Source organism: Meleagris gallopavo, chromosome 10 (assembly GCF_905368555.1).
Source record: "Meleagris gallopavo chromosome 10, MGAL_WU_HG_1.1, whole genome shotgun sequence".
In the NCBI taxonomy this organism is placed as follows: Eukaryota; Metazoa; Chordata; class Aves; order Galliformes; family Phasianidae; genus Meleagris; species Meleagris gallopavo.
Window position 1 is genome coordinate 9,351,253 of NC_139413.1, and position 26,650 is coordinate 9,377,902.

The 26,650-nt window shown below is 36.2% G+C and overlaps 2 protein-coding genes across 2 annotated transcripts in view; one reads left to right on the top strand and one right to left on the bottom strand.

The window, feature by feature from the left end:
• The window catches only part of AKNAD1 (AKNA domain containing 1), a 13,974-nt gene extending 10,723 nt beyond the window's left edge, over nucleotides 1-3,251 (top strand). The window contains exons 14-15 of the mRNA XM_085231427.1: nucleotides 460-526; nucleotides 1,189-3,251. Of these exons, the coding sequence (XP_085087553.1) occupies nucleotides 460-526; nucleotides 1,189-1,308 (187 nt within the window). The 3' untranslated portion in view covers nucleotides 1,309-3,251. The remainder of the gene's footprint in view (nucleotides 1-459; nucleotides 527-1,188) is intronic.
• On the bottom strand, nucleotides 2,997-26,647 carry STXBP3 (syntaxin binding protein 3). The gene is made up of 19 exons (XM_010715656.4): nucleotides 26,524-26,647; nucleotides 24,372-24,421; nucleotides 22,886-22,967; nucleotides 20,695-20,771; nucleotides 20,165-20,243; nucleotides 18,110-18,210; nucleotides 16,609-16,763; nucleotides 15,538-15,628; nucleotides 14,541-14,665; nucleotides 13,016-13,111; nucleotides 12,439-12,496; nucleotides 12,168-12,233; nucleotides 11,686-11,766; nucleotides 9,961-10,099; nucleotides 9,243-9,349; nucleotides 8,678-8,776; nucleotides 7,802-7,887; nucleotides 6,283-6,431; nucleotides 2,997-4,043 (listed from the first exon to the last, which is right to left on the bottom strand). Exons 1-19 carry the CDS (start codon nucleotides 26,564-26,566, stop codon nucleotides 3,952-3,954), a joined length of 1,776 nt encoding a protein of 591 aa, XP_010713958.2. The 5' UTR covers nucleotides 26,567-26,647; the 3' UTR covers nucleotides 2,997-3,951.
• Between the last annotated feature and the right edge of the window lie 3 nt (nucleotides 26,648-26,650).

The following is a 26,650-nucleotide window of genomic DNA, read 5'->3' on the forward strand; positions in this document are numbered from 1 at the left end:
CATAGAATCTGAAAAATAAAATGGATTTTTAACCATAGCACAGACTACATGAACTGAAACAAATTCTGTGACCACAAGTTTTACTAGCTTTACCAAGTAACAGTAATTTCCTGCAAGTATGGTAGCCGAACTTGAGAATCTGTGGCACAGACTACTCAGAGAAGTTACAGCACCAAGAAAATGATGTTTTTGAGAGATTTCTTGACTGCATTCTGGAATCTATTTTGTTATACTGCAATATAGATTATGATCAGCTGCAATTTTATAACTTAGTCACTGTAAAACAGACTTGAAAATACAGGTTATCAAAATTATCAAATTCACAGTTTGAAAATACCTTGGGCTTATCAAGTTCTGTATTTCACTACTTATTACATTTAGACAAAATTTTGAGGCTGATGAAACCTGCTATTCAAACACAGATGATCAAATAATCTTTTTGCATTAATGCTTACCCAGCAAGAAGTCTGCCCGAAACACATCTGCAATCATCAGAAACAGAACTGCCAAAGACTTCAACATAAACGTAAGACTTGAGAGTGAAAACCATACAACTAATCAAAAAAACACATACCCCCATATCACGGCACTGTTGAACATCCCCTTTCTTAGCACACTGATTGTCTCAATTTAAGTTTGTCTAGTCCACTATGGGACAGGATGAAGTAAGAAGTGAGACACCTGAAACTTTTTGTACCACTTCAAAATCACATGTAATTCACTACATTCATATAAAGCTTAGTATAAAGGTAGAGCTCCTTAGATGAATACAGAAAATCATCTTAGTATTACTTACGCAGTATAGTAATAAGTAGTAATATATTTTTGTATGTTAACACATTGTGTGTTAATACACACCTATATAACACGTGTTTCTCAAATGTGAACAATTGCAGAATCTGTAGGTAAAACTGCCTTAACAGCTCTAAGCCATCCTTACTCTCCCTCCATTACAAGAGCTTCCTGTAGTTTCATTTCAGCACTGCAGGATTACACAAAGAAAAATAAGTAACAAACACTTCAACTTAAATCCTTGAGTAGCCTTCAAAATACGTTTCACTTCTCAACATGTATTCAGAGTAGGTCTGTTGAAAAAGCTACAGAGAACCTTAACTACACAGCACTTCCTATTCTATACCTATGGAAACAACTGCATTCAGCAAAGCTGTATTTTACTGCTTCCAACAGATTTTAAATTCTACTCTGGATCATGCAATACAGACAGCAAACAGTTTGAAGAAAGCTACAGAAAAAATGGTGCAAGCAATTTCAGAAGATCTAGCTAACGCTAGAAGAAAACAGCTTTAACCATCTAGTTTCAGATGCTATATTTTTTTGCTGGTTATAAATTATAAACATCTTTACAAATATAAAATGACAAAAGGTTAGAAAATCAGCTAGCTTTAGTTCTATGATTGTCAGTACTAACTGGTACATACTGGTATTCCACATGTTTGTACCCAGTGACTGAACTAGAAAATGAATTGCTTATCTATTGAAGTCTCTGATGTTTTGGCTGGCCCCTGCTACTGCTTACAACTGCCTTCCCTAAGCATTCGTTAGGCACCCATTTCAGGTAGCTTCATAAAAACTGGCTTATCAAAGTTATTTTTTTTTTAATTTCTGTTTCCCCTCTACCCCCAAAGTGCAGAACGAGTTTCATTCACTTCAACATACATTTGCTTTTCACACTTCAAGAGTAGATGTTTTAACACACCAGCAAATAGAAGCAGGATCTGCACCTGTAAGCAGGATGCTAGTATATCAAGTCGTATTTAAAGCATACAATTATTTCTGGAGTGCCCTACATTGAGAGTGTTTTGTTTAAGAGATCCTTGCATGTCTCAGAAACTGAGTAATGCCATTGGTTGTTTGCCTATTCCTAACAATTGAACTGTTTCTTCACTCAGATGTCCTTACCTTGTCTGATATATCTGACAGATTTCTAGCTGATGATGTAGGCTACAGAATTTTTAAAAACCTTTCTATGATTTTTCTAATGAAATCCATTTAACCGTAGCAATTAAAAGCAAGCACACAGTTAACAGCTGTGTATGTATCAGAGATGCTATTCACTGAAGCAAATCCAAAATATATCACAGAATCATTTGAATTATAGGGGACCTTTAAGGATGATCTAGTGCAACTCTCTTGAGAGTGAAGGCATATCCACAGTTCCATCAAGCTGTTCAGTGCCCAGTGCAGCCTGACCTTGAATATCTCAAGGACAGGACATCTACCACTTCTCAGGGCAACCTGTTCCAATGCTTCACTACCCATACTGTAAAGGACTTCTTTATTATATCTAATCTAAATCCTTCCTTCTTTAGTTTGAAACCATTTCCCCCATCCTGTCACAACAGACTCTGCTGAAGAACCTGTCCTCTTCTTTCTTCCACCCCTGCTTTACTGAAAGGCCGCTACCAGGCCTCTCTGCTCCAGGCTGAACAGCCTCTACTCTCAGCCTGATTTTTTCTCACTTGGACAAAGTCTAAATGCTGAATAGGGAGACTTAGTTTAGCATTACCAATTGATATTTATTTAACTCTATGCAATCTGTGTCAATAAAATGGGTTTTCTTCAACTTGTCAGTTTGGTTCTTAAGTAGGACATTCTGGTATTATTTTGTTCTGCATTTATTGCTTTTAAATTCTCCTTTTTTAAAAATGATAAAACTGCTTTAAAGGAAAGAAAAAAAACAAAAAACAGTCTGCACCTTTTAATTAACTTTGAATGAACGTAACTAGCAAATACATTCTCTTAACCCACTAGTTAGTCCGAGGACAACAATCCAAATCTTTTTGCAAAACCAGAAGTGAATGCCCTTACAGCCTGGAGAAAATGTATATTGAAACCTGAGTCATATGTTCGGTCACATTATGACACTTTACATTTAACAAATTAGTATATCAGTGCATCTCAATACAATATTATCCCCTGAAAACGTTATTAAATTTGCATTTAAATAACTTTATAATACAAACAAACATTAGCAGTATTATAGAATACAATTTATTCGATCCACTTCAACACAAACATATATACACAAAGAAGAGAACAGTAAATTCTCTGAATAGATCACATTGTGATGATAGTTTGCTCCATTCTTTATTAAAAAAAAATAATCAAGTACTGACAAAGACCAATCCATCTGCTTTCCCTTCTTTTCCTCTCATCTCTTCCCCCTTTTCCCCAGAAATTTAATTTTTTTTTTTTTTTTTTTTTTTTTTTTTTTTACAATGTTTGGGAACCAGTAGAATACTGTCATAGGGAATTTCATTTCTTAAATAGATGGACTATGTAGACACAAAAAAGGAGTTTATAAGAAATTGCATTTGAGAAGCTTTAGAAGTAATTCCTGCGCATACTTGAATATACAGCATACTTAGGTCCACAATTAACTGCATTTATCCAAAGCTATTTATTGAAATCAGAACGGCTTGATATGCCCATGATTGTATTTCTACCTTACCCACTACCATCTGAAAAAAAAAAAAAAAAGTATTTTAACAATGGCATACAATTAATGTTTCCAATGAGTTATTTTACGGAGACAACATCAGAGACATTGCAGTTGTGTGGAATGTTTTAGCACTTCTATTTACAGACTTGCTTCTGAAGCCTTTTAGTGCCTAGACCCTTTTTAATTCACCTGTTAGAAAAATGTTTCACAGTTTTTAAAAACTATTACAGTTCATATATAATCTGAATAACTTTCACATAATTTATTAGGAATAATCATAACCTTCTCAAAAAGCACACCCTGATTATTTTTTCCCCTTCTGCCTTCTACTTCCCACCAAAAAAGCAGCAGCTTCATAATTTAAAGTGACATTCAATTAGTCAGAAACATACTGTGTCCCACTACACTGAAAGAGTCAGCAGCGTGAGAATATGTACATGTTCTATATTGTTTGTTTGATGCCTAAAGCATCATAAGCATGACCATTCCTACTCATCCTTAATGCAGACTGTATCCTTTGGTTTATTAAGGCTCTTGACTTCATCCAGTAGTCTTCTAGGTGTCAAAACATGTGTAGAACCTGACAAAACAGCAATTTCAGTCTGATGCAGGTATTTATGATTTATGATCATTCCTTTTTAAAAAAAGTATTATATATGGTAAAAACCACAGTTGTGTAACAAATAAATACATAGCTAATATTATACACACAAATATATACATATAAGTACCAGCTAAAAGATGATACACTTGTTTTTTTCTGTACCTGGTCATCAGAAAAGTACAACAGTTCAAAACATTTTTAAGTGTTATATAAAGCATCATAACAATTGAACTGTCATGATTTGGTAGCATCTTCTCTTCCACACACCAAATATATTCAGAAGAAAGCACCATGTCTCTTGACATGCCACCCCTTGCCCTCAGTTAAATGAAGCTTGCCAGTATTTCAGGACCAGGAGAGACTGGAGAAGCAGAGAGGAGTTGCAAGTTTGCAGTTTTTGCCACCCCTTAGTTTGGACACTAGTTTCAAGTCCCTACTCTGACTGGTTTCAATCACAGGCTTTAACCTGGCTCCCCCAGCTCTATCCAATAGACTGCAAAAATCTGCCCGTTCTGTCAGAGGGTGAGTTAGTGACAGGCTTTATCCTAAAAATCAATAAAATACCTGCACTAGGCATTATCATGAACAGTAGTTTTACATAGAAACACCACAGAAATTATGCTTTTATTGACCGACGTTTTCCTGAAACTTTTACAGCAAATTCCAAATTCAGAACAGCAAACAAAATTCATACTACTGAAGAGCTCATAACTATCACTTCTGTTGTCATGGAGAATTAGCTTCTATCTTGAAGGGTCTCTCTCCAGTTCTAAAGGGAATTCTTAACTAGTTAAGGTTAGGGCTGCCTGCAACAGTCTTAGTAGTATCAATCCAAGAAGTCTAGCATTCCTTAAAACTGTAATTCAGAATAGTGTAAGGTTTTCACTTTGAAGTAGGTAGCATAGGAACTTGGCAATTATTACCTTACCTCAGACAGCAGGATCACAAGCAAAACTACAAGAGCAGCTTCTTTACAAACGGAAAAATGGTGCTGAATTTAATGCCTCACATTACAGTGGAAAAATATACAGTACATACAGTTGTGGAAACAACTCTCAGATGAGGAAACTGTCTTGTCAAACTACATGCTCATTATCCTGGATTTCCAATTCCAAGTCAAAAGTAGGACCAGTGTTAAACCTATCTCAACAGCCATCAGTGATAATAGAAATCCAACTCTCTACAATTGTTGATAGCAGATTCTATAGCTCAGCATCAAGGTTATCATTGCTTTATGGAAGAGTATTTTTATCTGTGTTTTGGTAGATAGAGCAAATCCTTCTTGGCACTTAGAACTAAAACTTAGTTGCCAAAATATAGGCATCCCAAGCAATTTAGGATGTTCTGGATGATCCAGCATCCAGAAAACTGCTGCCACTACACATGGTAATAGGTCTCTAAGGTTCTGTATGTGGGAATTCTGATATATAGCACATTCCAGTGTTTTCATACTTACATATAAATAGCATTGTAATAAATGATTGCTTGCCTTGGAGAACAGCAGCTGATGGAAAAAGCACTTGCTGCCCCATAAGTAGTAACAGATTATTACTCCAGCTAGTGACCCATGCATTAACAACTATACTAGGAAATGCTAAAAGGATTAGGGAGATTGCTAGCTGTCAGGGAAAAGCCTGTTTGTGTTTTATGTAAGTTGCCTGAAGTATCTAGACAAAACTCAAAAATTTCGCAAAATAGACTAAGTAAACCACACTTGAGAAACCTATTTTTGTTGTACTTTAATGTTTTTTTTGTTTAATCAGAAGATAAAAAAAGCTTCTTCCTCCAAAGTGAAGCAATTAATTTTGCATAACTTCACCAGCTTTCCTACTACTAACACAAGTAACTGCAGTAATATGCAAGTGTAGCTGTGTAAGTCCATTTAATCTTTTTTGCCATACATCAGGCTACTGTACTATCAATATTTCCTCTGATAATTCATGGTGATTCTTCCATAGTTTTCAGAAATAATTTATCCATTTTTATTGTGAAAGAAATACCCTATCTTCAATCATTCTAGATAGAAGTAACTTTTCAGTTTAAACATACAGTTTAAAATAATATATTGGCTGTAGCATTACTTAACAAAATCAACTTCCAGAGAGAAAAGAAAAAGCTCCTTCTGTTTTTAACAGAAAAGCACTTCATGACTACATACTTGTGTTTGAAGTAAATCGCTACATAGCGCCCTTCCCTTTCCCCAAGCTAGACTTACCAATGACAACTTCACAAGACTTGTAGGCTTGAGAAACTTCATAAGCGCAGCGCATCTCCGAGTAAGTAATTCCTCCGATCACAAATAAAATCAATCTTGCATTACTCCTTCTCTCATCTGGATAACTAGCTTTAGGCTTCTGGCGAGCACTGCAATGCATTCCATAACATTTATATTGTTGTAATGATCTACTTGTCTGTCAAAATGATACACTTAACAACAGCAACAGCTTCTGTCCTGCAGCTCATTCAGCAAAATTTAGATCAATTGTTAACTACAACAGTAAGTTAGAACATTACACAGAAGCTATTCTACTATCAAAAGGGATAATAAATACAAAGCAAAACCCTCATTGCTTCTCTACTAAGAAGCTTAGTTCTGCCTGCTGCCAGTTACAGTGGCAGCTTTCAACATTCATTTGAAAAATTTAAAATCTTAAGTTTTACAGTCTCCATGAGCAGAATAAAACTAAGAATATTTGTCTGTTATCGAGAAAGATTCAGAAGTCTAGGAAAAGAAAAAACAAAGCCCTTATAATATATTCTGCAATTTATCTATATATGTATTGATACAAACACTAATAGTAGATTCAAATTACACCATCAGCACTCAATCTCTTTGCTGGGTTGCATTGTAAAGTATTGTCCAATTTCATCAGCTTATAAGACAAATAAGTGGTTACAATGCAGAGGGATTTATGGACTATATTTATCATAGTCATAGTCCTGCATCACATCCTTACCTCTGAATTGGAAAGCTATTGATCTGTAGGGTGGACTATTTGGAGGTTAGAACTAGATGATTTTTACAACCCTTTCCAACCTACACCATTCTATGACTGGATTATTTCCTTGCACTGATCATTCTAGCGAAAGTCCAGGAATATAAGGACACACCAGCAATGTGGTAAACAGTGGAGGAAACAGAACTGCTTTCCTAAAACTGTGTATATTGAGCTTTGTCTTATAAAAGATACAAATTCCAGTGAGTACTCAACTCTTAGTATACGTGTGATGTTTCACTCCCTATGAATTCTAGCATCTGATTAGTATTATGAGCAAAAAAAAAAAAATCCATTTCTTCAACAGTAGCAATACTTATTACCCCTTCTCAGCTGTGTCACCGTTTAGTTAATACTACTAGAAGTGGTAACACTGTCAGAAGTAGTGAAAAAATCCATTACGCTTACGTCACAGTATGATTATCCATTATTAAAACTTCACACTAACCTACTAAAAGTGATTCAATCTCTTACTGGGAACATGGAAATGCATTTCTAAATGTGAGGCAAAAAAAGCTAAATAAAATAAGTCTAAATAATAAACTACCCAAGGCTAAGAAGAGTTACTACATCAACAATCAAGTTTTAGCTGAGTCAAAAAAAAAGTTTTACACTTCAACTACCACCTTATATGAATTTTTACACTTAGAAAATTAGCTTCTATAATACCTTGCTACACATTTGACAAAAAAGTCAAGAAATCGGTAAATTTACTTCTGAAAAAATTAGATAGTTTACCTTACTATTCCTGAGCCATTCCAGGTAGGAGGACACTGGGAACAATAAGGCCACTCTTTTGAATCCAGTTTGTTTTCTATAGCATCCTGAAAGAAAACAACTCACTTTGAAAAACCACAGAAAACAAAAGCCCATTGAGTTTCAACTTCCAGTAAGGATGGCTAACTGGAATTCAACACAATTTCTCAGAAAAACCAATGGCAACCAGCATTCCAACAACTGTGTTCCAATGTGGCAAACTATTACACTACATAATGCTAAAAATTCTTCTAAGGCTTTTGTACATCATTAGGAAATGGAAGTACACATGCTTTCTTTCTAAAAAATACTGATGTAATCATTTAGGTATTTCTAGTAGTTTTTCATCTGCAATCACGCAAATTTATTTAGTTATTCCAGAGTGAGAGAAGTAATAGACCCTTGAAGGGCCATTAGGTAAATGAATTGAGCAAGCTAGCGAAAACCTGCAAATGACTGCACCCAGTCAGAGTAAAGACGTAGCAACCCCTCTATTCTGCCAGACCTCAAACCAATGCCATGTACCATTTCCTAGCCTCTACCAATCCACAATTATGATCTGCATTACAAATTGAACACATTCTGGAAGAAAACCAAAACAACAGAAGCAGGTACTATCCAGATCTAGATTACACAGAATATTACCAATTACGTGATAGGCAGTTCAAAAAACTTATTTTCTTCAACCTTAAGCCAAACTACAACAAGGAACATGGCACTCTAGTTATCAAGAGATTAGAAGTCATTACTGAACAGAAGTAATATATAACGTTATGTTATTTCAAAAGATAGAATACAGCTGCACACCTAGTATCTCTCTGCAATGTGTTCACAAAATGATTAATGGGTCAAATTTACCTCCATAACATCTTTTATAAGAGGTGTCCACCTAGAGAGTTGAAAAGTTTCTTCTGAAGAGCGGTCCCTCCTTGGTTGCTTTTGTTGCTGAACAGCGGACTGAGGAAATTTTCAAAACGTTAGTTATATTATACAGGACATTTGGGTTTCATTGAAACTTTAAAAGTTTGCAGCAGGTGGGGAAAGTCAGTAGGAAGTTTTAAAGAAATGATCATCCATTACAATCATACCATTATATAATTGAAAATCATTCTAAAGGTAATCAATGCCACAAAACATCAGGATGTCCTAGAAAAACACCTTTCAGAGACAAGCAATTGAGTAAACAAGTGCTTCCCAAAACCAAATAGTTCAAGTCACCTCATCTGATGGTTTCAGAGAAAGCATTATAGGTATCTCTCTTCGAAAATTGTCCAGGTAAATTGTTCAAAGACATCATGAAAGCAAGAGCACTGAGTAATTGCTTGCTTCAAAAAAAGAGTCCTGATCAATACTGCTGATGTAAGAGTTGCTGAAAGTTGTAGGCAAGTGCTTGGACAGTAGGACATGTAAAAATAAATCTTACTGAAGAGATAATAGGAACATGAAGGTATTCCCAGTTTCTTATCATATCACTATCACTTTCTATTTGTACATTCTGGATCAGCTTGTCCAAGTTCTCCTGGGTAGTTCCTTTGAAATAAGAAAAACATGACTTAGTTACCATATGACTGTCAGTGAGACCAATTTTACCTTATGCATTCTGGGTTGTTTTGTTTTTTTAATTTAATTACTTTTGTTTGGTTGGGTTTTTTGTTTCCTTTTTTGATTAGCCAATACACAATAATTTTAGCATAATCTGTATTTTAGAAAAAAACTTTGTTCAGAGGTCTTCTTATGAGAACACAACTCAGTATTGTTAGATTCCTTAAATCTACGTACCAGATTTTAACTATTTAGTTAGTACAAATTATTCCCCATTGTCAGGTTGCATTGGACATGGAGCTCCCCCTTTAACACCTCCAGTATTGCATGAAAAGGAGAAAGATTACGTTGTACATATTCAAGCACAAAAAATGATACTAAAGAATATGATCTGTGCTTGTATTTACATCTGTATTTCTTTATCAAGTGTATCTTTAATATCTTTCATGTCATATGCGGGGAGAGAAGCTACAGAGGATAGGCAGTATTTCTTTCAAACTTGGCCAGCTGCTTAAGTTCAGTAAAAATAGTGGGCTATATCATAAAATTTGAAATTTATTCCATAATACTGAGATAAAAAGCGAGGCAGCTCAATATACCATTTGTGCTGAAGATATACAGGAGAATAGCTCTAATTTTGTCATAGCTGTCGTGACTTTTGTTGAGCAGAACTGGAAGGAGAACTCTCATGGAGTCTTTCACTTTTTGACCTTCTACATCAGTTCCGAGAGCCAAATTCTAAATTAAAAAGAAAGCAAATAATGTTAGTGAATAGTCATCTAAGCAAAGCGTAGCTTTTTCTGTTTTGAAATACATTTCTATGAAACTGTAGGCAACAGGGAAAAAATAAATAAATAAGACAAGACACATCCATTTAAACTCATTATGAAAAGATTTCGACTTAATTATTTCAAGAATTACACGATTATAATAATACTATATTACGCAGTTGAAAAATTGCAATTCAGTTTGCTCTGGACACTGGAAAAGATCCTAGATTAAAGGTCAAGCAAAACAGATTTAAATTCTCTTAAAGATTATAAAAGACATTCCATCTGCTTAAGAGGGATGAGCCAGCAGCTGAAATGCAAGCAGCTTGATGCAACAGCCATTGATGTATCAGTATTTTCGACACAAGATGTCAGGTTGTTATAGATTCCTTCCAAGCTACAATAAAAACTATTTTATCCCTCTCCCCCTCTCCAAAATTATAATATTCTCAAAACAAATCAAAATATAAATTAGGAAGTATTTTAATCTGCCAAGTCACAGTAGAATCACAGAATGGCTTAGGTGGGAGGGACAATACAATTCACTAATTTCCAACCCCCCTGCCACAAGCAGGGTTGCCAGCCAGCAAACATGACTGAGCAGGATCTCATCTAACCTGGCCTTGACTGCATTCCAGAGCTTCACCACCATCCAAGAAAAAAAATTTCTTCTTGACATCAAAACTAAAACTGCTCTCTTTGAGCTTAAGTCTCCCTTCCTGCTTGCAAGCTCCCTTCAAGTACATGAAGGATGCATCAATGTCTCCTCTGAGCCTTCTCTTCTCCAAGAGAAACAAGCCCAGCTCCCTCAACCTTTCTTCATAGGAGAGGTGCTCCAGACCTACGATCATCTTTGTGGCCCTCCTCTGGAGCCACTCCAATAGCTCTGCATCCATCCTCTAGCAGGGGCCCCAGATTTGGACACAATAGTCCAGATGGAGCCCCACCAAGGCAGGGCAGAGCTGGGACAATCACCCTAATCTCCCCGCTGGCCACCCTCTTTTGATGCAGTAATCCAAACTTCACATTAAAACAATTTTAGTTTTTAATTAAGACTGCTAGTATAACTGTAATTACAGCTGTAATTCAGACATGTGCTTTGCTCAGATATTTAGAAAATGTTTCCTTTGTCAGAACATAGTAGGGCAACTATGTTGGAGATTAGAAAGAAAACATGGAAGTAACCTTTAAACAAATCAGCTAGATTCAAATGAAAAGAAGACTCTAACATCAACACCTTAATCATTAAGAATCTTGCACATTTAATTACATTCCAATATTACTGACTCCAAATGTAACAAGAAAAAAGGATGTACACTTTTGCAGCCATATACACATAGATATTTAGACCATTATATATATGTGTATTTGTAACATATTTAGTATATATAGATACACTATAAAATGTAGTTTATACATGTCTGTAACATTTATTACATAGTGTATCTATAGTGTATATCAGCACCTATTTCCAAAAACAATCAAGTTACATTTGCACCAGTTTTGTGGTGTTGCTGTTTTTTTTTTTTCTTTTCCAGCTTGTTTCACACATACCTGTTCAGTTTTACAAAGCCTTTCTATGTTAGCTTTGAACTTGCTCATGCAGTCTTCTGCTATGTTAAGATGGACAACTTGCTAGGAGACAGAAAATCCAGTGTCACAGCTTGTTCTTTATTGATTTTTTTTAAACATATCGAGTAATCACTGTTATCAGTTACCAAACTCACTCTTCAACTGTTATTCACTATCATCACACATTTTCTATATTTCACCCTTTACGTAAAGGCTGACCCCCATAATACTTTTGAAACCCTAATTGCTCTGCTGTCTTTGAGCACACAAGTAGTACAAACAATTAAGCATATTGAAGTATTAAAATGAAACAATTGGAAACAGTTCTTATAAAAAATTTCTAGTAGATTAACGTAATATGGAGAAAAGTTACATATTGCAGTCAACAACAATAAACCTAGACATCAACAACAATTATGGAGTATAAAAGACTTACTAAGCTGTAGTAATGAAATGATCCTTACCCTAGTGATCTCTTTACGATACTGCGGCATCTTCTTCATTAAGTGGGCCAGACTGGATAACGTTAACTGCAAAGAAACAAATAAGTTGAGTTCTCCATCCCCATATTAGACATATTTGTTTCCCTTCCTGTTGCTGTTTCACATTTTTCAAACACTGCAATAGTTGCAGGTTTATCTGTATATTCAGGTTTCTCTCCAATGCAATTGAAATGAATTACATAGATCTAATCAGCTGAACACAAATTAAGAGGAAAAACAACACTCAGCTTACTTTTCCTTCTGTTGCTTTCTTCTTTGATGAAACTTCTTTCAAAAGTTGAGATATTTCCCTGTGCAAAAATTCAAAATAATCAGATACAACAGGACCATAATTCTTGGGTATTTCATTAAAATCTTATAGGAACCGAGCAGCGAGAACTTCTGACTGAAAGTAAAAACTTCAAATTCAAGTCTCACATAGAGACAAAAACCTTTTCCCACAAATTAAAAGGAAATTGGACAAGCTTTTTTATATTATTGCCACAAATGACGTAATGCAAATAATTTGTTAGCACTTTTTGCTAAATCCCTTTGGATTGAACCAGTTTACAGTATTTCTTGGGAAAATATTTTTCTTTAGGTTTACTCAAGAACGTAACGAGCGTTAACAGACCTGCATTTCTCCATACATGCTGTTTCTTAAAGTACACTTTCTTCTTGGCATCATGTATCCAACAGTATGAAGACTATTTTGCAAGCCGTTTTCACTACTCCCACTTCTTTTTTTTTACAGCTCAGACATCCCCCCCTCTAAAAGAAACTTTGGGAACCCGTACTTTTAGCTACTACTCGTTAACTCAAATACATACTCTATTACATCTGCAATATGCTTGTGCCGAATCTTCACCCAGAGCTCATCATCTTCTTCCAGAATTGCTTCCTTTTCCTTCCCATCTGCTTTGTATCTTCAAAAAGAATATTCAGGTTGATTTTTTAATTTCTCTACTATTTGTTTTTCTTCATTCTATTAACTTTCTAGGGAGTATTAATGATTATAATTTAATCAACATACATGGCAATAGCAGTAACACACACTCATTTTCACTTAGAAATGAAGCTATGGTCTGAAATAGAACTAAATTTACGTTTTACAGATTGTATATTAAAATACAGAAGAAGATATGATTTTTAGAATGGTTCTTCAAGGCAGTACCTCCTGGATTTCTTTTTAAGTCAACAGCAACTACAGTTTCAATGATAATTTACATGCACATCAATTCCCCATCAGCTTCTAAAAAACATTTGGTTGTGAAATAATACATATTAAGAGGTGCAGCTTTTTGTACCTAATATAAAATATACTCTAACCCTGAAGGGAAATTAAAGTCCCTTTCACCCACAGAATAAATTGTGTAGTACAAACTACTTCACCTATACAAGTAACATGCTTCAAAACATTAGAATTTTCTACAAACAAACATACAGAAGAAAGGAGTTAAGTATCATATTACAAAACACTTTCAGTTACAGAAACTCACATATATAACGCGTGCAGCCAGAAGGCAGAAAAATAAGAGAAAAGTTAAAAGATTAGTTGTGCAAGTCAGATTGTGACTCTACCTAGAAACAGCCTCTGCTACATCCCAAATACACATAATTGCGTGTCAGAAACACTAATTTCATATAACAAAAAATAAACATTGTTTGTCCAATTCAACAGTGAGTATGTAAACTGATTTGCTGCAGTGGCTGATCAGAAAGCAAAGACTCAGCAAAGACTCAGATGTCTTTGGTGTCAGGACAAGCCAACAGCAAAGCACTGAAACAGTGTCACTATTCTAATTAGTAATTAAATAACACATTTTAACTCAAGACCTAAATGAGCACTTCAGGTAGAAACATGTAAAACTGCAACAATTGTACAAATTAGATGACTGGAGCTATAAAAGTGAGTGTACCTGAAAAAAGCTAATGAGCTTTTTCCCTAAGGTTTTCATCCTCTCAGTAGCCTTGTCTGCCAAGCTTTACTACGCCAAGCAAGGCAGGCTGGAATCTGACTGTGCACTACCACCAGAGCTTTGATTCAAGCCTAATATCAAGTTCAAATGTGTTTTTTAAATATGAAAATAAAACAACCGACACCACAGATTTACTTAAGCAGACAACTAAAAATCAATGTTATTTGTTAGCATCAAGCTGAGCAAAATTGTTAATTAAGTCCCATCTAACAAAATAAGGAAGCTAACAAAGCCAACTTAAAAATCCAAGAGGAAGACTATTAACTAATTGAAACAATCCCTACATACCATAAGCAGCTAAAAATACCCATATTGCAGTTCAGCTAAACAATTCCATAGATATGATCAATAATAAAGAGCTTAAAGAAGTACTTGCTTGTAAGTATCATTTTCAATTGGCAGTAGATCATACGCCATAGCCTGGAACGTGAGTTCGTGAAGGACAGTTGATACTGCGTCAAAGCCTCGATCAATTACTATTAATTGTGAGTGGGTTTTAGCCTAGAGAGCCATCAAGTAAACATTAGGTTAAGACGCATTGATTTTTGTACTGTCCATCCTAAATTTATTTACAGTAAATTACATCACTGCACGCTTTTTTTTTTAAAGCCTCCTATTGCTAAGGAATCTTTCTTAACTGAAAAGAATGCAGTCCGAATGCTTATCAGCATAAATGGAAACAAACATTTGCACAACAACCAGAAGAGTATTTTTAATAAAAATAAAACACACAATCAAGCTCTTAAGGCCTCACACTGCCTATACACAAATGCAGACATGGTTTGTATTTGTATTTCCGACTCCATTATCAATCTCCAGCTGCAATACAGGAAAAATTCTGCACTAAAGCATCCAAACATTCAGCCTGGGATTTAGTAGAATGGCAATAGCATCAGATAAACATATTTCTGCAGCAGCCTGCAATGCCACCAATACACAATGGTTTTCCCTGTTGAGGCTGCTGCCCGTGATGTAGGAATACATCAGAATCATTACTTATGTCAAAGAGTGCATCTTTGTGGAAAATAAATCCATCTAAGGGAACGACTTCACATATGTAGCAAAGTCCTTCTTAAATAAAACCACAAAAAATAGTATTAAAACAGAAGTTTTACCTTCTCTTCAGGTCTGTGCCATCCTCTACAACTTTCCAAGGACAATTAACTGGTTCAGTAACATGCAAACTGCATTTACTTACATACAGATATGCCACACAAGTTGCTACCTCTTGGAAGAGGCTTACATACGAACAGCTTAATGCTAGTTACTTGCCTTAGCTAACAAATAAAACCTATTTTTGTCAAAGCAATAGACAGAACATACTCCATAAACTAGTTGTTTTTCAGAGAAAAACATTTTAGTTCACTTTTTACCTTTATTTGGCTTTGCTCATCAGTTTTGTAGTAGCTCTCAAGCTTCTTTTCAACAAGCTGTGCAAGTCTGCTGGCATAATCTGAAGGTGTGCTGGGAAGATCAGAAACAAAAGCAATTTAAATCACATCATCAAAACATTCAAATGCTTCATTTAAAAAGATTTCCTAGTCTGATGGCCCAGCACCAGAACTTCTGGGGTGTGAGAGACATGCACTTGAGCCAAAAGCCACACGGTCAAAAGCCCAAAGGTACTGTTTAAAAGCCCATAATTAGCTTTGCCTACTTTCCAAATGATTATGCTTAAAGCAAAGTTGCATGACACATCTGTATTTCAATTTCCCTCCAAAAATTAAGTTTAAGGTCACAGGATAAATCTGTGGTTAAACCACAAATAAAACTTTCATACTTGAAAACTTTGATTCTCTCCTTCTTTTGGAAAAGAGAAACAAACAAACAAAAAGAAACAAAAACACATAGTGAAGCAATTATTGCTTCCTTACCTTTGAAAAGACTAACAGGTTACAAGAACATTACATTCCAGAAAGCCATTTAAGCATCATTTCAGATGCTTATTTTGATTTCAGAGCTACTACTCTGTACCCCCAACAAAGCTCAGAAATATTCCTCCCAATGTCCTTACTATTACTACTACTACAAGAAAAAAAAAACACACCACCATCACAGAATAAGTAATACTGTCTTTGACTCCACCTGCTTCAGCCATTTATAAATCATTGATCCCAATGTAAGACTTCCAACAGCAGCAGCTTTGTCACAGAATCAACTGGGCAAGCAAAGTAATAGAAGGCAGTACACTGGAGCATCATGCTATAGATCAATCATGAAATACAGCCAATTGCTAACAACACAGTGTACAGTAAGCACTTATGTGAATACACCAAGAAGTAACCCATTGATTTGCCTACACTTGGCAAATTCCTACCTTTCTATAGTTAAGAGTTGTGGAGTAAAAGCAGTTAATCCACCCTAAATAAAACCATTCTGTAACCTCAAGCTCTTATCAAATAACGTGGCAAAAGTTAAAGCAACTACACAAATAAATACCCCACCTTTTATATCGCACTCCTGGATTCTCCTCTAGAGTGGCACACAAGGTAACAATTTGTTCAGCCATTGCTTCCATCACAGCATCTTTATCCTTTGTATTTTCAAAAGTTGGACTGTAACAGCAATAGAATGCATCCGGGACATTGAGGGTAAATACCTATGTAAAGCACAACCAAGGAAAACAGGCATCAATTGTGCACTTCTAAAACACCTGTTAAAAGAAGACCTGCTTGTATTTTGTGTTTGAAGTTACTTAACGTACAATTCTGTTAAACAAACCTCTAAGAAATTCAACTTTATACATGTATTAGATATTTAATACCTCACAGAATTACTTCTTCAACAGTTCACGAAGTGGAATGCAAGTACAGAAACAATTCCACTGTCTGTAAAAGGCACTTCTCCAACTTCAGAGGGACTCTTAACTACAGAGCCAAAAAATTTCCATTCAGATAAAGATGTCTGCTTCTTTGGGTTTGATAATCACCTGGACTTGTCCCAGAGTTCAGTCTGATTAATTATTCCATCACCAAAGAAAGCAGGTACAGCAAGTTCAAATTAGGAAAAAGCAGTTCACATTCTCCATTCATTTTCTAAGGATTAAAATATTCTCACAGTTCAAAACAACAAGAAAAGAAAACAAACAAAAAATCTATTAAGAGACCAAGTGCTGTTCTGACATTTGACATTTTATTAAGACTTAAAAAAAAAATACAGGAGATACTTGTTGAAAAGCTATTTGCAGTTAGTTCTGCAGTTCCCAAGAGTTGACATGGTTTTGGGGTTACACTGCATTAGGAATTAGAGTGCATTTCAGCTTCCTGTATCAGACTATGCACACACTGGCAACAAGTTATTTCTCAACACAGCACTCACACTTACAATACTGGAAACACTCCATCACCACCAGTTCCCTTGTTTCCCTAGCAATAAAAAAAAAAATACAACCTGTAACAACTTCGCTACTTTTATGTTTTTCTCTTTTCTTAGGGAGGTTTATATTTTGTTGTGCTTCTCCTTATCTTCAGTTCCCTTAATCTGTTTGCTCTCTGTTCCCAGTTTTCACTGGGTAACAAGCTTTCGAATTCTAACTGTTCCTACCTCCGTGCACCAACCTACCTAAGTCTGTCAAAATAACATCACTCCATAAGCAGTAACAAGACTCACTGCTTCAAGACAAACCAGAATACTTTCTTCTCTTTCAGCAGATTCCTACTCTATCACCTCTGTGAGATTTTCTGCCATAACTAATTCCAAGTTTAAAAGAGAGATGGTATGCAAACAGCAAATCTTGGGGTACAAGAGAATTTGTTTTCCACTGAAAAACATGAGCAAACACAGGAAATATGTCAAAACAGTAACAAGTCTCACAAATAATCTGTCAGCAAAAAAAAAAAAAAAAAAAATCAGATAATTAAATGGAAATCACCTATTAAAATCAACACCACTATAAAACAGTCTTACAAGATACCAAGTGTGGTTGAGTTAAAGAATAACACTTACCTGAGATTCATATGGGAAGAAGGAAACACTGATTTCCTTGCATCTCCTTATTGATCTGGCACAGGAAGACTTAATTTTATTGAAGAGGTTGTCAGGACAAGCTAGAGAAAAAGAAACTAAGCCAAAAGTCTTCTGCACACATTCCATCTACAACTTAAGTCATTTACGAACTCACATTATTCAAAACCTCCTAGATAAAACTTGCTTCCCCAAAACAACATTTTTATCACATGCTTTCACTGCAACTTCTTTGTAGCTTCAAGTTCTGACCCCACAGCTCTTACTAAACTTAGCAGTTTTGTACATCATTGGCATTCTCTTTTTCTTTCAGAACAGGAATTAACGGCTATTTACAGTAAAATAAGCAAGCTGTTGAAACTCCTAGAGTAAAATAACCATATTTATAACCATATTTTATGTTTAAGATTTCTTTTTTAACAAACACTGCTTGTCATCTTTTGCTAGCTTTTGGTAGGTGAGGTTAGAAAACTTGCTAGCAATCTACAAGAGTGAAGGATATCAGTTGGACCTAAGCAAAAATTTCTGCAGTTAAAAGAGAGACAGTACATTCCATGCTACAAGAAGATTAAAAGAAAAAAAAAAAAATACCATGAATCAAACCACCAATATACCAAAACTAGAGATTTCAGAAATGCATTCTGCTACATTTACAGGCTATGTTGCATCCCAGTCAAAAAAAGAAAAGTATTTTAAGAGCATTTGGATGACAAACACTACACAGACTTGGAAGTGACAGTAAAGCTCTCGCTCTCTCAGAGAAGTTTTAACAAAAGCTCATGCTGAAAGCTAGCCAACATAAAACAAGAGAAGATGAAGAGAACAGTATATTTTCAATGATACCAAAAACTGTTGCACCAGTATCAAATAAAACAAGATACCAGGAGACATTGATAGTAATTTGATAATGGCTATGAGAAACACAGCTCCTTGAATTACCAACATAAGGATTCTATTCTGAAATAGAAAACCTAACTGCTGAAAAACGCCAGTTAGTGGAATAAATAGTTTTATAATTTAATTTCAGTATAAACTAGAACCAAAGAATCACCAGCCTTCATCAACTGAGCTGCTGTCAATGACAGCCAGACAGAAGCAGATTCGTGGTGCACAGAGAATAGTTGTCCCAGAGAGAGGGGGAAGGGGAACCCACCTGAGAAGCTTGAATACTTTAGACATGCAACTTAGAGAGCAAAACTAGCAAACCCCTTAAAGAAAAAAGAAGTTGTCCTTTCACTCTAAGCTATACACATGATAGAATAGAAAGACACAAAGCACCAAAATACACTTGAGATTGGGAGTAATAAAAACCAAACAGAAGAATTGTCTTTTACTTCGGGTTTGAGAGACACATTTTTCACTTAACAGCTAACAGGTTAAACAGGCAGAGCAACTCCTAAGCAGCAGGTGCACGCCATCCATGAACATCTACAGAAACTGCCAGGATTCCATGACACTCTTTTAATTTTCCTCCTCTCAATATCATTTTAATCATGGAGACTGACTGCAAAATAAAAAGCAGTCACGTTAACCATATCTGCACACTGCAATTAAGTATCCCTTGAATGGATGATGTTAGGTACCACATTGTCCTGCTTTCAGGTAAAAAAAAAAAGCTAGTTCACAAGTCTGAAGTAACCAGCTACAATAACCAATGATAAAATTATCCTGCATTAAAGCAAATGCTCATGTATCTATACTTTTCAGTTGTTTCATTTATACAAGGTACATAATTTTAATTTAATTGCCTTCCTCCGTACTTTCTGACACAGAAGAAACCACATTTATTTTTAAAGTAAGACTAGATTACTTAAGTCAAAACTGAGATAGGGAATGGTCAGCACTGGTAACAGGAAGAACTGAATATTGCCACAGCACCTTAAAGTTCTGACAACCAAAGTATGGTTAATTAATGGAGTCTCAAAACCTGCCTAAAGAAACAAGACCCAAATATTCATGCAGTATGCTACAGAAAAAAATAAGAGGATGACTTATTTACTATAAGAGAGTCAGATTACAGTACAGAAGCTTGCTTACTGTCAGTGAAATAGACGTATGCTGCTTTGTATCTGCTGGATGATTTGCTGATGAAGTCATCAATAAGACCATCTACAGACTTGGGAAGAGTCAGGGAGAAAAACATCATTGATTTGCTTCTCCTCACATATCAAAGTTACTCCCCTCTCTCCTTACACTTTCAATTCCCCAGTGTAGCTTAAGAATATCGCAAAGCAACATAAAATGTAAACTAGTATTTTTTATTCAAGAACAACATTATTACACTATGACAAAAGGTCAGGCATACACCTCAGCCAAGATCATGCCATGAACCAAAGCAGGACATTGGGATCATTTTTCTATTTAAACACTGCTGAAATTTCTTCTCACAATACTTTCTGGGAAGTAGCAACTATCTCCTATTACAGTCATTACTTCAAATTGTTTAACATTACATTATTACTAGATGCAATGTTTCTGTCAGTGAGGTTACCGATTCCTATAAAATGAAACATCGCTTCATCAACAGTTACACTGTTTTTTGGGCTTCTTTAGTTTTAAATACTAACCTTTTTGGTAGGAGTTATGAAATATATTGCTTTCATGTCTGGAACAGGCTCTCGGTTTTTATACACGTTCTCCACCACTACAACATAAGAAATACTATGTTTTGATATTAAGAACTCCATGCAACCATTAAAAAAACATTTTAATATAAGGTAATAAAAATCAAGTTCCACAAATTATCCACAAATTTCCTGTCAAGTATTTATCATCTTAAATACAAGTTCCCATAGGCCTCTTACAGCACTTATCCTTCTGTCAACTCACGTTTAGAACTAGGTAGATCTTACATTCCCCCCAAAAAGCAGGGCAACAAAAGGACGCTCAAACTATGGGGTACAGTATGAGTTACTTTAAAGAGAACTGCCTCAACAAGATTATTCTTCTTCCAGTTCAAAGGAAGGGGAAAATGAAACCATGCAAGCATCATCTTGGACTCTATCCTCTATTGTGCTTTGTTTGCCCATTTCCTGTGTACTTTGTTTCAGTGTAATTACAGGGACAAATTAGACATTTTCAGCAAATCAGCTCTTTCATTCAACTCTCGTTTTTCTGTTTAAACAAATCCTTGCTGTATACAGCAGTGCAGTACACTAGACTGAAAAGACAGATTCATGTTGCTCAGTAATTTTGATTAAGAGAAAAGATACTAAACATCAGATGCTCACATGTGGAAAGATAGGTCCTTTTCAACAGTGTGTTCAATGAAAAGGATGTCTTTCATACTGATAAACAACACATGCCTACTGAAAGCTTCTCACAAAGGATAGGTACAACTCATGATTACATGATTACAATACACTTAGAAATGTAAACAGCTTCGCTATCATTCTTCTACAACAGTTATGTCACAATACATGGAACAAGAAAAAAGCCTTGTAAACAACAAAACTGAATGAACTTTCATAGCTTTAAGTTAGAAATTAAGCTTTTATTTGTGCAATCTCTTCTTTAAGCAACTTCACTACTTGCGTGCAAAATAATTAGTTCTTTCTGAAGTGTTCCTAAAAAACTAAAACTAGAGCTAATTAAAAATTATATTATTTACATTTTGTCTAACTGTTCCAATTTCAAAGGTATGCTTGGCACGATAATATCTTAAAAAGCATTACAGAAAGGGCAACAAAGAAAAAGTGCTTTAGAGCAAAAAAAACCTTCTGGTTTTGGTGGTTTTTTTTGTTTTTTTTTTTAATTGTAGGGAAGGAATGAAAAAGAAACCAAGTTTACTACAGGAAAAACACTTACAAAGTATGTGAAAAAAAATTAAGTCTTAACTAAGCAGACATACTTTATAACTGAGATCTGTCACAATCTGTTTGCTGACACAACCGACTCTTGACAGTGGTCAACATCAAGGAGCATCCAAGTAACTCCAGCACATGAAAGGAAAAAAAATACCTACTACAAATTACTCCCAAGCTACAGAAAAAACTGATAGTTACTTCTCACGTTGCTGACATAAAGTAATAATCGATATCATTTAGTTTTACACTTGTTTTTAATTATGGAAAGCTCTCATTTCATAGATAAACATAAGACTTCCATGCAACTTATAACTCAAATTTCAATTCTCACCTCTGCACTGAATCCACTTGCTTTCAAACATCCCTCATGAATTGGTCTAGTCTCCTGATATCTTTCTCACTAAAGCACTTATGTTTCTATACCTTTGTATCCTAATTCTGCTGCCCATGAATACAAACGCATTCAAAGCGGCAGATAATACTAGCAGAACACATTATGAAAAACAGTTCACATACTCTTTTATGTTTTTGTATAGTTCCCTTAGTTCTTTACTGAGATCCTGTATTCATTTCACTTGACAGAAAACATCCTTGAGAAATCCATTACTTCATAGATAACATCCTCATCTTCTTGACATTAGCAAGCAAAGTAAACCACATCAATAACCATGAGCCTTAAATCAATTTTCAATTATTAAAAAAATGTTTTGAGACTCTATGCAGGGAAGCGTTTCATTTTTTATTGAAAGAGATTTATTGAAATCAATTGATTATTCTAAGAGCCACAAACCTGTTAGGCTAATACCCCATAGTTATTTGCCTTCAACCCTCAAAATAAGACAATTTCTTGTTTCTTTGTAAAAACTTACAAGAGTTTGTCTGAGAAAGAACTCAGTTCTTTCCCTTCATCTCAGGACATGGTGATCCATGCATTGCAAAGAATTATGCTTACCTGTGATACCCTCTGCTAGTAGATCAGACATTTTGCAGCACAGTGACAGTAATTTAGTAGTGTAATCATCTAAAAGAATTACCTAAAATTAAAAAAAAAAAATTAAATTGACTGGGTGTAGTACAGCCATATTATTTCTTGAGAACCTTGGCTTGAAAATTTGATTCCAAAATGTCTCTACACTGTATCCTTCCTTCTATCACCTGCATACAGAAACTGTATTCAAGAATAATTTCCTGCTACTAATGTCAGAAGGCATCTCCCTACATACAGGATTTCAGATGATTAACTGCATCTTCAATATGTACCTTATCCCTAGCCTTCCTACAGAAAACTGCCTCAAACCTTTCACTTCAATACATAAGTCTTGAATTCCTGCCTAATTTACCATACAGCCTTCTGAAGCATATCTGTTCTTTTTCTAGATCTGTTTTACAGCTCAGGCAGCTTCTTTCTGCTCCCACGCTACTCACCCGGCTCTTGCATGTTTTAGCAGGTGATAATTACTTCCAGCTATCAGACTTCTTCCTTCAGACTCATGAAGTGATAAGGCTCTCTCAGCATTCCTGACTATCTCTACATACCTTCTTAAGCCTGAGAATCACAAAAAACCCACAAGATTGCTCCAGTATTTTATACCACTGCTTGCTTACTTTCCCACATTTCAGACAACATGCATACATTTCATAGAAACTCAACAAGAACCAACAAAAGAATCAAGAATTAACAAAGTTCAATTAATTACAATCATTTTAGACTAAAATAAATATATATACGACAATGAATTCCAGAAACAAAATCAGCCACACAAAATGAAGAAGTCAGTTTGTTTTTCAACCCAATCAATAATTGGCTTACATTGCAACAAGAAAAATGAATTAGAAAAAATTAATGAAAAAGCACCAAAAGATGGACATCAAAACACACTCTAATGAAACTGAAAAATCAGGTGTTCTCTCTAGTCTACTGTCCTTTAAGAAAATCTTGCAAGAATGAATGACACCTAATAATTAGATGACTAATATGGCCAAGTGTCTTTCAAAAGCAATTAACAGCCCAGACATTCCTGGGATTCTGTTCGAGAGCATCTACTGAAAGGTAAGTAAAAACAGGATAACTGAGAGCAAACTCAACATGGGACAAAAAGGAACAGTGCGCAAGTGAGACAAAAATGAACACTTGGATCAAATGATCTTTCTATAGTCATTTTATCTGTACTTTCCTATTATTTTTACTACTGCTCAAGCATCACTGAAAGCAGCACACACGTTAGTAGCATCAGTCTCAAGCCTTGCATGTCTTGTTCTGTTGAATCCTGTTGCTCATATATCACACAGCAGTGTCATTTTCTTCTGGATATCACTGAAATCAAAGTTCTAGAGAAATTAATACGTAACTGAGCTGATACTCTTATTATTTGGAAAGCAAGCAAGGTTTTAAACGAAAAAATAGTCATCCATCAAATGATACTTATACACAACTATACCTTCCATTCATCCTCTTTCCTACAGTCATCAAATATTGCAGATTTCAGCTCTATGGAAAAGAAGAGAGAGAAACAAGTTAACAATCGGAGATATCAAGTTGTTCCAAAAAAGAATTTTTTATTTCTGCTGAAGTCATTCTAAACAATCACAAGCCTTTAAATATTTCACTTTGTGCTGGGATTCTGTTTCTTTGCTTTTAAGTAAATTGTGCCACTAAATAGTTTTGCACACATGCAAAAATTTAAGATAGTCCTCAAGAAACAGCCATTAGACCAACATACCAACAGGCAGACCTATTTGCCAGCACAAGCAAGTTTTAAGCATGCTCATTCTCTCTCAAGAACTCCAGCACAAACCTAAGGAACCCCCAGGTCATTCATGAAATAAAAGCTACCTTATAACAGGCAGCTGTTATTTTTCCTTGCTATCAGAGCTTTGAAAGAAATTTTGACTAAAAAACATGTAACAATAATAGCTGTAGGGCATAATTAAATCTTGACTCTAAGACATAACCAGAACTACAAGTTGCACTTTCCTACACCAGGGACATCAGTTTATCAAAAATTTGATCATATCAGTAATATATATAAATTAAGAAGTCAGAAAACTGGGAGAACTGATGAGCCTTTTATCAACAAAAAAAGTAACAAAGTCCAATTACTCTGTTCTTCCCCAGAAAACAGAATTTCAGATGCTGCAGCTGTCTGGGTCTAACTAACAACAGCCATTCTGTCACACTCAAATATAAAACTAGTACTAACAGAGGTCTAATACACAAGCTAGCAGTTTCAGCATGCTTTTTGTGCCTCCTGCCAAGTGAAAGACCTGTCAAACGGTCCAGAATAGCATGTGTACATACAACAAGTACATTTTCACTTACTTGCCTAGAAAAAAAAAACTAACAAATGAACAGTTCAGTTGCCCACAGCTTCATTTCTGTAATTCAAAACAAGTCAGCTTCATCCAGTCATGAAAAAGTAATCATTCCAAGCTACCAGCATAGCAGATACAGCATACTTGTCCCTGTAGCATTTGAACTGCCATTTGTTTTGTCCCCACCTGCAGCTACTTATCTGAAGAATTCACTCTGGCTTACAGGTTCTCAAAATCATCTCATTTGTTTCTAACAAGCAATCATAAGCCCATGCATAAGCACTGCTCCATTCCTCTCTATGGGGTCACTTCCTCTATTCTTCACACCAACGCCTATCCCATTCAATTCGGTTAAGGCATTTTCCCCTCTACATAAGAGGGACTGAAAGAAAAATAAGTAGATACAATGGATAGAATAACAGACTGCTATATCTCGGTGGAAAAAAAGGCCCAAAACATAACAAATGACAAAAAATAAAAAACAAAAAAGCAGACCATACTACCCTAAGGAAGCACCTGGACTGCAACTTTCCCATAAGCAACTCCTCTGGGAAACAAAGTTGAAAAAATACTGAGTCCACAAGTAGCTTTTTCTTCTATTTGCTCCCTCCCTCCTTTTTTTTTTTTCTTTTTTTTTTTTTATTACTCTCCCCTCAAAATACGTGTGGACAGCATAACTGATGATAAATTTGGATGAAATAACCTTTTCCACTTATTTCCTCTGCTTAGATTCAGTCTAGAACTGCCTCTCATAGAAATCCGCATGATCTCGGAACAATAGCTGCCAACAGCACCACGGTACGGCACAGAGCGGGCTCTCGCACCTGCCCGCCCGCTGCCGGGAAGGGAAGGCACGGCCGCCTCCTGACACGCAGCCGGAGCTCCTACAGCTCCGCCAGGAACCAAAGAGCCGCTCCCGAGCCCTTGAGCACCGCGCGGAGCCGCCGGCTCCGAAGGAAGAGAAGCGCGTGGGAAGGTGACTTCCGCCCCACCTAACCAAGGTGGCGGAACCCGGCCGGGTCCGCCTCACCTCGGCGGTGTGAGAGCCCTTCCCGCCCAAGCCGCCCCCACCCGAGACGGCGGAGGACGAGAGGCACGGCGGCCCTGCCGGGCTCCGCACAGAGGCACCCGGACCCGGCAGCGCTCTACCGCCGCCGCCCAGCTTCCGCTCGGCTCGGCTCCCCCCGCCCTGAGCTCCGCCAGAACAGCGAGACCGCCGCAACGCCGACCCCCGGACGGGCACGAAAGAGCAGCGGAGCGAGACCCTCACTGACTCACTCTTCCACACCAAACTCTTTAGCCCCCGCACCGCCGGCGCCATCTTGCTCGCAGTTCGATCAGGCGGCTCCAGACCGCGCCCTCTTTAGAGGCGGTGCCGGCCCGCGCGAGCCCCTCAGAAGCCGCC

What these genes read in the sequence shown, in the direction of transcription:
- STXBP3 (XM_010715656.4), bottom strand. Translation starts at nt 26,566, where the DNA reads ATGGCGCCGGCGGTGCGGGGGCTAAAGAGTTTGGTGTGGAAGA. An exon ending in ACTAGCAGAGGGTATCACAG is followed by an intron (nt 20,772 to 22,885) that starts GTAAGCATAATT and finishes CTTATGTTGTAG; the next exon opens with TGGTGGAGAACGTGTATAAA. An exon ending in GTCTTGTGAAGTTGTCATTG is followed by an intron (nt 4,044 to 6,282) that starts GTAAGTCTAGCT and finishes CTGTTTTGTCAG; the next exon opens with GTTCTACACATGTTTTGACA.